This window comes from Sparus aurata, chromosome 8 (assembly GCF_900880675.1).
Source record: "Sparus aurata chromosome 8, fSpaAur1.1, whole genome shotgun sequence".
In the NCBI taxonomy this organism is placed as follows: domain Eukaryota; kingdom Metazoa; phylum Chordata; class Actinopteri; order Spariformes; family Sparidae; genus Sparus; species Sparus aurata.
This window is the reverse complement of record NC_044194.1, coordinates 9,257,688-9,270,119: the sequence shown is the minus strand read 5'-3', so window position 1 is coordinate 9,270,119 and position 12,432 is coordinate 9,257,688. Positions and strand designations below refer to the sequence as shown.

Below are 12,432 nucleotides of genomic sequence, written 5' to 3'. Positions count from 1 at the left end.
ACTGAAAGAGAATGGCAGCGGAACATGCCTTCAGGTGCCAGAGAGAAATAAAGTGTGTGTGTGTGTGTGTGTGGGGGGGGGGGGGGATAAGGCGAATTATATCTGGAGAGCAGAGGGAGTAATGGCTTGTGCAGAGGGGTATGGAGATATTAATTCAAGCTTCTATTGTCGCAGCAGCTGCTGAGTTGCTTCGTAAGCAGAAGTCCCATCTGAAGACCAGTTTTCAGTTGTGTAAGTGAGGCCTCGTGTTGGCCTTGGGTTAGAAGTTTGAGTTTGCTGTGCACTGATTTTTATCTTTTATATCATATCATTAATAATATGCAAATTTTAAAGCAACATTATGTGCATTTTTACTTTTAAATAACATATTCAGAATTATTGTGATGGTACAGTTGCTGGTAACAACGTGAATGGTGTCTCTGTCACAGCCCCCCCTTCACTTGTTTCTGCACTTGTATGTAACTTCAGTGAGAGGTTAGGATCACAGCGTTACATACATGTTTACTTTGAGATACATTTAACATACACATAATACACAGCATACATACACAACATACACATAACATTGTTAAGATGTTAATAGCTGTGTTTTTAATTAGTAGCTACATTACATCTGACACGATGTTGAAGACCTGGGATTTGTGTTTGCCAAATTGCCCAAAATGCCAAATTCTACATAATTTTGCTTTAATATTAGGTTTTGGAGTGTGTTGTTTTGTTTCACTTCTTGTACTCCTGACAGGACATTATTTGTGTGAGAAAAAGCAAACAGGACTGTGTGCAAAATCCTGCCTTTATGCTGCTGTGGTGTGTGTGTGTAATGCCATAATGATGCAACGGCAAAGTTGACACAAAAGCCAAATTGAAGATGAGATTATTAAAAATTTCCACTCTGTTCTACAAATTGAACGATTACTTCTGCTATGTGAGCATGGGGAGTGCACCATCCAGACTGAGTCGCGTTCCGTATGTAGCGATCAGGTGAAAGGAATTAGCCACAGGCTATAACATATTCTCTGTTTTATCTCTGAATCTACATGCTTGCCTTTATCATGCCACAGGAATGCAGGTGTTGGAGTGGAACGGAGTCCCTCTCACAGCAAAGACCTATGAAGAAGTGCAGTGCATTATGGGGCAGCCATGTGCCGAGGCGGAGCTCTGTGTGAGACTGTGAGTTACATCTGTCATCGTTTACCCCTCTGTCCCACTGAAACTCCTACATGTTTAGTTGCAATATGGTAACTACACACCCATGTACACCTTCTCTCCTCCCTCCTTTCCCCTCGCTTCATTCCACACCCTTTCATCTGACAAATATCACTCTGTGACTGATTACTGCTAAGATACACTGGTTGATATTCCATCATAAATTTCCTGTATGGATCCAAACAGTGACCTTAATATGCTGTCTGACCCTGAGCACCCACAAGTCCTGGAGCACCATGTCCAGCTTAAGGCTGGTATGTACGAGGTTTTGTTGATATGTCTGCATGCATGCATGTATATGTATACTGTTTTCCACATAAATACAATCTATATTGCTATGTACATTTGTCTCAGTAGGTGGACAGCGCTCCCCTGGTGTGGATCCTAATCAGTTGGCTGCAGAATTGCAGAAGGTGTCCCTGCAGCAGGGTCCTGGTGTGGCTGGAGCAGGGGTTGGGCCTGGAGGTTTGGGTGTACTCTCCGCACTGGAGCGCTCGGCCCTCCTCCACTCGGGTACTGGATCAGCTGCCTCCAGTGGTGTACCAAGTCCCGGCCAGCCTGCATCCCCTGCCATTAACAAGAAACAACGACCCAAGGTTTGTACACTTCAGACATGCTCTTCTAGGCCTCCAATTTTCCAGCATTGCTAGGAGCAGCTATGGTAGACTGCGTCGACTCTTTGTAATGTTTGCTCCTGGCTTTGGCATTCAAACACAACTGGACCACTGCTTCTTTGTTTTGTCCACAGTGAAACTCTTTCACTTTTTATTCTCCCAGAGTACACAAACTCTGGTTTTTGAAATTGGCGGTCACAAACAGTTTTACATGGTCTTCAGTCACGCTAACCACCCCCAGCCCCTGACACATGCGGTGCTTTGTTCTCAACCGACAAAGTGTTGGTGCCACTCTGGAACCCGTTATCCTGGCCGAGAACCAGGTCTGGTTCCTGAATCGGCACCGCTCCGAACCAACATCTAAACTGCCTTAGTTAAAAAGGGGTATCTGTGGAACATGGTGTGATCTATCACGCACCCCTGTTAGTGTTGAGTCATATGGCAGTACAAAGAGGAGGTCTCATGTGAAGGTCAAACGGAGTGATTGTGTTCTTCGGAGAGTGACAGGTCAATTATAATGGAACACGAAAACTGTCTGGTACACTGCATGACCTCGGGTCCGGGTTCCTTCCCACATGAAATGGGCAGTAAGAGCCTCATTATAATCAAATGTGTAAATGTTTGATTCGCGGAGGGCCTCTCACACTGATAGAAAAGAAGAGAATACATTATGTAACACAAATCAGCACAAAATGCGAAACAGGCAGTAGAATATGTGTACATTGTATATTGTGAGCAATAAGCACCTCACATAATTGATTCACCTTCTGAAACTTCACTTGAGGACTTTTCCAGTCAATTACAGGGCTCAGATAGTCAAATCTCTCTGGAGGCTCGTAGATCGGGTGAGAAATCTTTACTCGGCATCTTCTCTGCAAGGACAATCCATTCATCTGCGCACTGACATTGTTCCAAGAGTCAAGTCAAAGCACCATTTATGAAACCTAATCTTAGAGTAATAGCTGAAGTCTGACATTAACTTTTCTTTTTCTTCCACACCTTTTTATTTTTTTTACAGCAATCAGAGATAATGAGGATACCTCACCCCATCACTGGAGAGATTCAGGTATGGAGGCACTGAAAGTACGAGAGATTTATTTCTTTCAGATGCAGTTGGATCCTTCTCACTCACATCTTTCTCCGCTCCACTCGTTTCCCTCTCAGCTCCAGATCAACTATGACAGGAACCTCGGAAACCTGATCGTCCACGTCCTGCAGGCTAGAAACCTGGCCCAGAGGGACAACGACGGCTACTCTGACCCCTTTGTCAAGGTCTACCTCCTGCCAGGGAGAGGGTGAGCTCCGAGCTTGTTTGAGTCTTTCACGAAATGTCTGGTCTTTGTCTCCCTTTCTGCTTCTGTGTCTGTCTTGTTTTCTCTCCCCCTATTTCTTTCTGACTTTGTATCGACTGTGCTGTATGGAACTGACTAACTACTTGAGTTTGTACGAGAGAATGAGACCGGACATGATGACATGAGGCAGTCAGTGGTGGTGTAATTTGATGCAATCTCTATCAATCAATGGGCGGGTGTTTAAGACTTTATACAGTGCTGTGAGAGGGGATCCTTTTGAAAGATCCCAGCCTACATGTGTGAAAACATCCTTCACAAGCTCTTCCTCTTTATGCCCACTTTGTGACCAAAGTTTTCCTATTGTCACCTAGTTTTATGTCCTTCCGCCTTCTCCTTCCTCCTCTTATCCTGTCTGCTCTGGTATCTTCCCAAGAGCCAGTGAATATCAAGCGAGCGGATCGATACGGGCTTTATCTGCTCTGTAACAGTATCTGCTCTTGGATAATGACCCCATCAAACCTGTTTATGAGATTATAAACCCTCCCTACCTACACGCTGTGTAGGTTAGTACTGAAAGATCCGTAGGAGAGCACTTTTGTTCTCGTGCTGTTTCATTTGAAGAGTATTTTGTCTCACATTAGCCGCAGAGTGCACAGCCACGCTATCTCAACAACAGCTCTGATACATAGCGAATCAGACCCTCACCCAGTTGTAATCGTTGTGAAGTTTTCACATTGCTTAGGCACAATAACAGCGGTACACCCTGCAGAGAATATTGATTGCCTCAGGTCTCTATCCTTTACTGCCTTTACTTTGAGCTCTCTGGGCTTCTCTGACAGTTTTTTGTGTTTTTGCTTTTCTTGTTTGTGATATCTGCCCTCCTCTTCCTCTTCTGGACTCCCTCAGCCAAGTCATGGTTGTCCAGAACGCAAGGTAGCGTGGTGCTGATCTTTGCTTTTAGTTTGGTGTCACCTTTTTTCTTTCTCCAAATTATGTCTCCAAAGTGGTCCTCCATCCTTTTGTTGTGGCCTTTGTTGTCCGTCCAATTATCTGCTGTACTTCATGGTGTTTTTAAAGAAACACTCCTATCATTGCTTTTTTTCTCTTTATATACGCTTCTCCCTTTTAACTCTCCTCAGCTGCTATCTCTGGAGTAATTTGTGATATATTTTTTTTTTTTTTGTAAAAGCATCTCAGTCGAAACAAGACAATTAAGAAAAAAAAAACAAAGCAAACATCTTACATCTGAACTTGTTTTCTGACGTCTCCCACAGATTGTTTTACAAGCATCTATTCAAGTCATTTGAATTTATTAAGTATATCAGTTTGGTGAATGTTTTGCCTTTGGGGTCAGAAAGGGAAGAGAATGTTTCATTTACTTACTGACAACCAATCATTGTGAATATCATGACTTATCAGTGCTGATAACAAGAGAAGGACCAGGTATGCCCAGAAGACCATGAACCCAGAATGGAACCAGACTGTCATCTACAAGAACATTCACTTAGAGCAGGTACAACACACACACACACACACACACACACACACACTTTCATTATGTCTTGCTTGTGCAATTCCTGTATGTGCTGTGGGCCCAAGTTTGGCCTAATTGTCTTATACTGTTATTAGGATTCTGTCCGCACGTCTTGTCCCCCGGGCTCTTCTCAGTATTCCTGTGAAACCCCTTATCAGCACTCCCAAGACTCAAGTTAACCACCATCAATTCTGCTCTCACACAGTCTCAACACAGACTGCCTAACTGCCTGTCATTTTACGAAGAAAAAAGTGTTATAGAGACTCGGTAATCGGGTGCTTCCGTGCACATGTGTGCGCGTGTTTTCCGAGGTGAGCGTGGTTGTTTTGTGACAGAGCTCTGCCCAGACGGTAATTGCAGCTGTTAGGCGGATGAGTTCAGATGAGGTAGCTTTAGCGGTCAGAGAATAGAGGCATTCTGCGGAGGCAGAGCTGGCTCCTCTGGGGCTGCCCTCTGTTAATCACGTCTCATTGCTGGCAGGAGCTGCTTTAAAAATGCTGCTGCATCACTCATTTGCCCACTCCCTCCCTCTGAGATGTTTCACCACCTCCTCCCATGTGTTCCTACACACACATACTCACAGGTACATGCACAGATGCGTGGACATGTATTGGAAGATACCAATCCTAACGCAACTTCTCTGCTGATCACAGTGAATGACCCTTGTTTTATAGGTTTGCAGTCATTCCTGCGCTGCACATACTGTGTGCTCGAGCTGTTTTCTTTCAATGCTTCATCCACCCACACGCAAAACAAACGGACACAATCACACATACAGAGTTCTCTCCCGGACACACACACACACACACACACACACACACACACACACACAAGATCTGTCAGTATAATCTGCGCCCCTCTCTCCTCTTCCTCACTCTTCTTTCAATCCAGTTAAAGAAAAAGACACTGGAGGTGACAGTGTGGGACTATGACAGATCCTCCTCCAACGACTTCCTCGGAGAAGTGAGTGCTTTCGGATCCCATGTCTGAAAATGTCAAATGCAATTAGGGTTTACCTCAGACAAAAGGGTTCTGCTGTTTTTATGGGCCAACTTTTCTTTAAACAACCTAATGATATTATACTTATCTCTCTCCTCCCATAAACTCTGAAGTCGGAATTTGCTTCATGCCTGTAAATCTGAACAGCGCTACATATAAATTGAGCTAAATCCAGAACGCCTGACAATTCTTTAGGAAATTCTTATTCTTATTCTACAGCGAATTCTTGTCTACCTTCCTACGAATGATGTTATACCTGAGTGAGCTTGGTGTTAGAGTCTTTTTTGCCCCTCTAAATGTCACCGTGTGCGTCTCTGTGTTATTTGTGTCTCAGGTGTTGATCGACTTATCGAATACAGCCCAGCTAGACAACACTCCCCGCTGGCTGCCTCTGAAAGAGCAGAGTGAGAGCATTGAGCACAGCAGAGCCCACCATGCGGCTCAAGGCCCGTCAGGGTCTGGGTCAGGACAGGGTCACGGTCAGGGACATGGCCAAGGCTATATGTCAGTGCCTGGGATGGGGCCTGTGCAAGGTATGGGACAGGGCAATGTACCAGGACAGGGAGACGGGGGTCATGATTCACCTAAAAACTCTGTAATTAAGAGCCGAAGCCATGGAATCTTCCCGGATCCATCCAAAGGTAAACAAATGCACACATCCTCAATTCACACAATTTCCATGAATGAGTTCATCCTGCGTGCTTGGTAATTCTGAATCATGCCTCCGAAATTATTATTCTTAGCAGGTTTCCACTTTGCGGCAAAAAAGTGTTATTTATACGGTTGCCGTTTAGTTGTCATAGGGATGGAGGCTGTTGCCATAGATACAGAAATGCTGATCATTTGTTGACAGCTATAATTACAGTCAGTGTGCTTGTCAACTGCTACATGGCACAATCAGGCACACTGTGGAGCAGAAAATATTCAATTCTGTGAGGAGTTTGGATTATTTTCATCTCTTTATTCTCCGGCCCATCAGCAGTCTGAACCTTCCATTTCATCTTCCTCCAGACATGCAGATGCTGCCTTTGGAAAAGTCCCACAGCAGCCCAGGCAGCTCCAAATCTTCCTCCGATGGACAACTGCGCTCCCACGGCCCCTCCCGAAGCCAAAGCAAGAGCAGCGTCACTCAGGCCCACCTCGAGGACGCTGGGATAGCCATTGCCGCTGCCGAGGCTGCTGTGCAACAGTCCCGTCTGCAACCAAGTAAATCCCTCCCCTACCCATGATACACTTCCTGTGACATGCTTCCTTTTTCCTGAGCATGCAAAGCTTCTCTTGAGATTGTTTGATGAAAAAACCTGAACCGCTGTGCGTTCACCTCCTTAACATTTTACCTTCGCCTTCTGCTCTCCTCATCTTACTTTTTTTTCCTTCTGAGAGCAAATTGATTTGTTTTAGTTTAATAACCCTAGTTTAAAACTGCCTCCTCCTTATTAAGATTCACTAAACAATATCCATGGCAGATGACAGACTAAAAATCTGAGATATGAGCAAAACTAAACCTTCTGTAAAATTCTTATGTCATTCAGTCTTCAAATCAAATATTACATATGGATGAATCTGGCACATTCAGAGCACTAAATACATAATAATATTATAATATGGTATAATATTTCACATTCCCCATCTGTTTAATATTTTTGCTACCTATTTGGGTGGATTAAATAGGAGATGAAGTGTCATAAAGTATGTTCCTGTAAGTTATTAACACAACAGAGTAGTTTATCATCTTACAATATAACTTAAAAAGATATATTCCTTTCATAACTTCCAAAATAAGAGCCCCAGACCCCTCTGTTTCTACATGAATTGTGCATGTGCCAATCCCAAGCATATGGTTTCTACAGAACCCCAGTGTGGAGTTTTCCAACCCTTGTATAGAAACCAAACTGGGATGGCAACCTCTTACATGTCTTGCACCATATTAACATGATTAAAACAATATCTGTGAATAATATTTAGTGTGATGTCCTCAAAAGGAAGAACTATGTTGTCATCCCTCTCTAAGATAAGTTAGCCCAGTGTCAGAGCTATTTGAGCATGCAGTTGAAGCTCCCCCGCCTACTGTTCCCTGGCCACTGAGGACTTTGTGATGCTGCAGTCTCTCGCTCTGTGTGTGTGCATGTGTGTGCCATAAGAATGAACCCTTAGAAAAGTCAGAAAACACACACACACTCACAGACACACACAGTTATGGCCCACAGGCTCCCCTCCCTACCCAATCCCCCTCCCATACCCACCGCCTAAAACAAAGGGGACACAAATGTGAGGCTGAACCAGTCAAACCAGGAAACACAGACACACCGAGATGTTCAAAAGTCAAGAGGGGGCTCACTCTGCACTCACCGGCCAATGAGAGTAAAGCGGTCAGCTAACCAGGAAGAGAAGTGTCGAGGGAAGGTGAGGCAACATAGGAAAAATGTTATTAATAATTAAAATAAAACTAAAAAACTAAAAAAAAAAAAAAATAGTTAAGAAACAAAATAAAGTCTAACATATGACCAAATGTGTAAATAATTAAAGCAAAAAATAAATATATTTTAATGATGTTCATGTATGTACTGTAAGTGTGCATGTGTGTCTTTCGTTTGTAACTTTTGTTGTAACTCGTGTTTTCATGGCTTTAGAAGTGGGATTCCCGTCCGCTGCCTTTGAGGCACAGATTGTGTTTCAAATATAATCTAATTGCCATTAGTCATTGTTTTGAAGCCAATATAGACAGTGGACCCTGTGACCATGAAGGCAAAGCATATATATTCATCCTCAGTCTAGACAGAAACACTTCACATATTCCCTGAGCTAATCATGCTTTTTCGTTCTATATGAGCATAACTCAACAGCAGCCAGGTGCCGAGAGGAAATATGAACGTAAAACAAAAAAAACATACATAATGTCTCCGACTGAATTCATCTTCTTGTGTGATTTAAACTTCAGTGACCTTCATTTATTTTCGACTGAAGGGACCAGCAGTGGCCTTGTGTGAGTTAACGAAGGTTGCCCGCTGCACTGCTAAATGCAAACACGGGGTGCCATCTGCTCTAATCTGTCCCTCCCCTGATAGGCTGTTATGTGATGCTCAGTCAAAGTTATGTGTGACGGACAGCGGCGCTGTCAGTGATTGATAGCTGGGGGTGTGAAGTGTTTCAGCTTATCTATGGGGTGTGCATGCATGTGTGGCAAACGCTGAGTCAGTGAAGATGCTCTGTGTTTGCTGCTGTGTACAGATATAGATAGATAGATAGATAGATAGATAGATAGATAGATAGATAGATAGATAGATAGATAGATAGATAGATAGATAGATAGATAGATAGATAGATAGATAGATCGATAGATCGATCGATGAATAGATATTTCCACACCATCACGCTCACTCTTGCCACCCACAGGACCAGGACACCGACTGGGTGACGTCTCAGGGTCAGTGGTGCTGTCTGCCCCGAGTCTCGTGGGAGACGCCTATGGAGGTCTGGATGGGGACGAGGGGGCCGACACTGGAGTGGACAGTGCCATTTTTCAAGTGCCACGGATGTAAGACCATTTGTGGCAAAAAACGATTGGAGCATCTGTTAATGCTCAAGGCTGACAGCAATGCCTAGTATTGCACCTAGTCATTCCATACGTCTGGTAATGTTTCTTGTGAGTAAAGCCGCGCTCGTGTCGTTTTTTTTCTCTCGCAGCGGTAAGACTATTCCCAACGGCACCGACAAGAACCAACTAGGCACTCCAGAAAATGAAGGCAAGTTCCGGAAGTGACCTCTGTTTATAGTACAGCCTTTATAAAGGAAAACATATGATTTCTGATGTTTTCTTATTTGATCGTAGGTCTCCATCTGCTGGCTACATTGTGTAAAGCCTATTTATGGATTTATTTATTTATTTCCCAGCCATTCATTTAACCACCTCTACGGTGTGTTTTCATAATGACTCTAGTCAATTGTGTCAAGTGCTTATTGTCAATTAGCGATATTTACCGAGCCTAATGACTAAATGCATGGCTTGGGGATGGTGGAAGACAAGTGGATGTCACACTATCCCACCCACTGTCATAACTATATCTACGTTTCATGAAGCTCAGGTGTCATGATGCCTCTCCTCCATCTCTAGTTTCAATTTGTAACAATGAGTCCAAGGTCAAGTTAGGCTGTAAGCCTGGCAGCTGTTACTCAGATACAGTATGAGGGCCAGGGGGTCATTTCCATGGTGCCTGATAACTCATTTAACACGTTTAACTCAAACTGTCTTAGTGAAACCCTTATACTTCCATAAGAGACACATTGCAGTCAAAAAGACCCATATGAAAGTGAAGAAATGTTTCCTGACCTGGTTTTATTCTGCTGAGCCCAGGTTTAGTGATGCAGCATTGTTAAATAATTTAAGTTATCTTTAGTGACACGAAGAGAACACACTTTTCTGTGCAAATGCAGGAGTATGTCTGCAGTTACAAGTTCAAGGTGATTCTTTTATCGCAATGACAGTCTGTAACTCCTTCATGCTGCTCAAACATATAACACATTTACAATTATTTATATACAGCACATGTATACAGAAACACGCAGAGCATTTTTTCAATTTGCCTCAGAGTGAATGTAAGCAGCATTATACAGCAGGTATCTTCCCAATAGATGTTCAACATCAGGGAAACTCCAACTTTGACTGTGAGTGCCAAGCATCAATAATGTAAACACATAGTCAGCCTCTCCTTGTCCCGATGTGGTTCTGCACTCTGTCAGCTCCTGTAAGGTCCGTCCATCGACTGCCATCTTTTTTGTGAAGAAGATGTGGACACAACAGTCTCTAATTTTCAGTTGTCCTATTAAGTCCATTTCATGTTCCTGGGACTGGACATTAGCAGGGGCAGCCTTAAATTCAAAAGGGATTATCATGACTGTTTACTCCTTCCTGGGACAATCAGCCTGGTCAGGGTGGGTGGTCAAAACATGCCCTGGGCAGTTATCCTCTTGAAGTCGGCTGCTATAAATCCAAAACCCACATTTTCTTCTGCAGTGCTGATGAATGTATTTCTGCCGTAGGCACTATGTGTTCCAGCAACAAAGATGAAAATACAACAGTTCAAATAACCACAGATGTAGGGATGATTATACACTACATATTTATGCACTGCACATTCTGTGGCGCAGGGTTCAGTCAGGGCTGATCAAATAAAGAAATATTGAAACCTAAAACTTAACTTTAAAAACCGATCTTCCACATCTCTCTGTCGTTTTTAGCTGGTAAAACACAAGTGATGGGGGAGATCAAGGTCGCTCTCAAGAAGGAGGTGAAGACAGAAGGGGACCAACTGGTCTTGGAGATTCTTCAATGCAGAAACATCACTTACAAGTTCAAGAGCCCAGATCATCTGCCAGGTCTGGAAGTAGCATGTATTTGTTCACATTCACGAGTGCGAGTTTATAAGCTTGTGCTCTTGTTATTTTTAAATAGGTTGCAGCTTAACTCATCAGTATTCATCGTTTATCTTATTTGCCTTCAGACCTGTATGTGAAGCTGTATGTGGTAAACGTAGCCACTCAGAAGAGGATCATTAAGAAGAAGACCAGAGTTTGTCGACATGACAGGGAGCCCTCTTTCAACGAGACCTTCAGATTCCCCCTCAACCCGACTGGACACTCAATACAGGTATAACAACCACCCAAATAAGACAGTTACAGACTTAGGGTGCACTCACACTGGGCTCAATTGCTCCTTACCATGCTGAAGCACGATTGTCCTTCCTACTCAGTCCCCCGCTGCCCTGCACTTGTCATCACGTTGTAGAGCGGTCACAGTACAGAGGGGAACATAACAGAGAACATATCACTTTACTGACTTTTTTGCGGCTTATCTTGTGTTGTTTCGGTCATAGATGGCCCTCTCACAATCCTGAATTTCTTGGTTATGCAAGGCGTCATAATGCGCATGATTATGCTTCATGACCACGTTGCACCCCCGTGCCTGTGCTCATGCTAGAGCAACCATACCGTGCCAAAGCATACCTCTCCCAACAACACTAGCTGACCTAGCACTGCAGTATAAAGAAAATTCTAAGTGCTGTACCGTAGGCAACTGGACGTCAGTTTCTTGAAGACGTTTCTCCTCTCATCCAAGAAATGTCTTCATTTCTAACAAACTGGAGGGGAGTTTCAGGCTTTTAAACTCTGTGTGGGAGTGTCCTTACAGAGTTGTTAGGGCCACTTGTGAGTCGTTGACTTCAAGAAACTGAAACACGTCCAGTTGCCTACGATACAGCACTTAGAATTACCATGGCCAAAAAAACAAAAATTAAAAAAAACTGTGTTAATGGCATCCAACCTACTCCTCGTCATTTAGTTGGCTTCAAATGATGCTTAAAGTTCACACAGTTTCTCTTGACAGTCGCTTAATATTACAACATTAGACTGGGAGCAGCCACATAAGCTGAGCAACATGCCAACACCCAGTTCAGCAAACAAAATAATCAGTACCAACATAAAACACGGCAAAACTTACAGCTTCCAAGTTCAAAGTCGGGTCACGAACGCGGTATCAATGTATTCTCTAGCTCGTATCGTCAAAGTTGCTGAAGCTGTACGTGAGAAAAACCTGCTGGGTTTGACATCTTCAGATAAGAGTAGATTACTTTTGTGTTTGTTCTTTTGGCCAACAACAGAGAAAATGGCTGAATTTGTACCTTCCAAATCTTCATAACAATAGCAGCGAGGTGGGCAGGCCTGGAAGTAGTGCTGTGTTACACAGTGACAAAGACAAGTTACAGAAGTTGTTTGGCATTTTGGCATTGATTTT

General features: G+C 43.4%; 1 protein-coding gene across 6 annotated transcripts in view; it reads left to right on the top strand.

Annotated features, from left to right (window-relative positions):
* The window catches only part of pclob (piccolo presynaptic cytomatrix protein b), a 63,210-nt gene that overhangs the window by 47,330 nt on the left and 3,448 nt on the right, over nt 1–12,432 (top strand). For 4 of the 6 annotated variants that reach the window (XM_030426013.1, XM_030426017.1, XM_030426016.1 and 1 more), the window contains 14 exons: nt 1,062–1,170; nt 1,393–1,460; nt 1,561–1,802; nt 2,839–2,886; nt 2,985–3,115; nt 4,019–4,045; nt 4,532–4,625; nt 5,538–5,609; nt 5,980–6,286; nt 6,657–6,851; nt 9,039–9,180; nt 9,330–9,388; nt 10,881–11,018; nt 11,144–11,289. In XM_030426013.1, the coding sequence (XP_030281873.1) occupies nt 1,062–1,170; nt 1,393–1,460; nt 1,561–1,802; nt 2,839–2,886; nt 2,985–3,115; nt 4,019–4,045; nt 4,532–4,625; nt 5,538–5,609; nt 5,980–6,286; nt 6,657–6,851; nt 9,039–9,180; nt 9,330–9,388; nt 10,881–11,018; nt 11,144–11,289 (1,778 nt within the window). The remainder of the gene's footprint in view (nt 1–1,061; nt 1,171–1,392; nt 1,461–1,560; nt 1,803–2,838; nt 2,887–2,984; nt 3,116–4,018; nt 4,046–4,531; nt 4,626–5,537; nt 5,610–5,979; nt 6,287–6,656; nt 6,852–9,038; nt 9,181–9,329; nt 9,389–10,880; nt 11,019–11,143; nt 11,290–12,432) is intronic. The other 2 variants (XM_030426014.1, XM_030426015.1) reach the window with 2 other exon arrangements.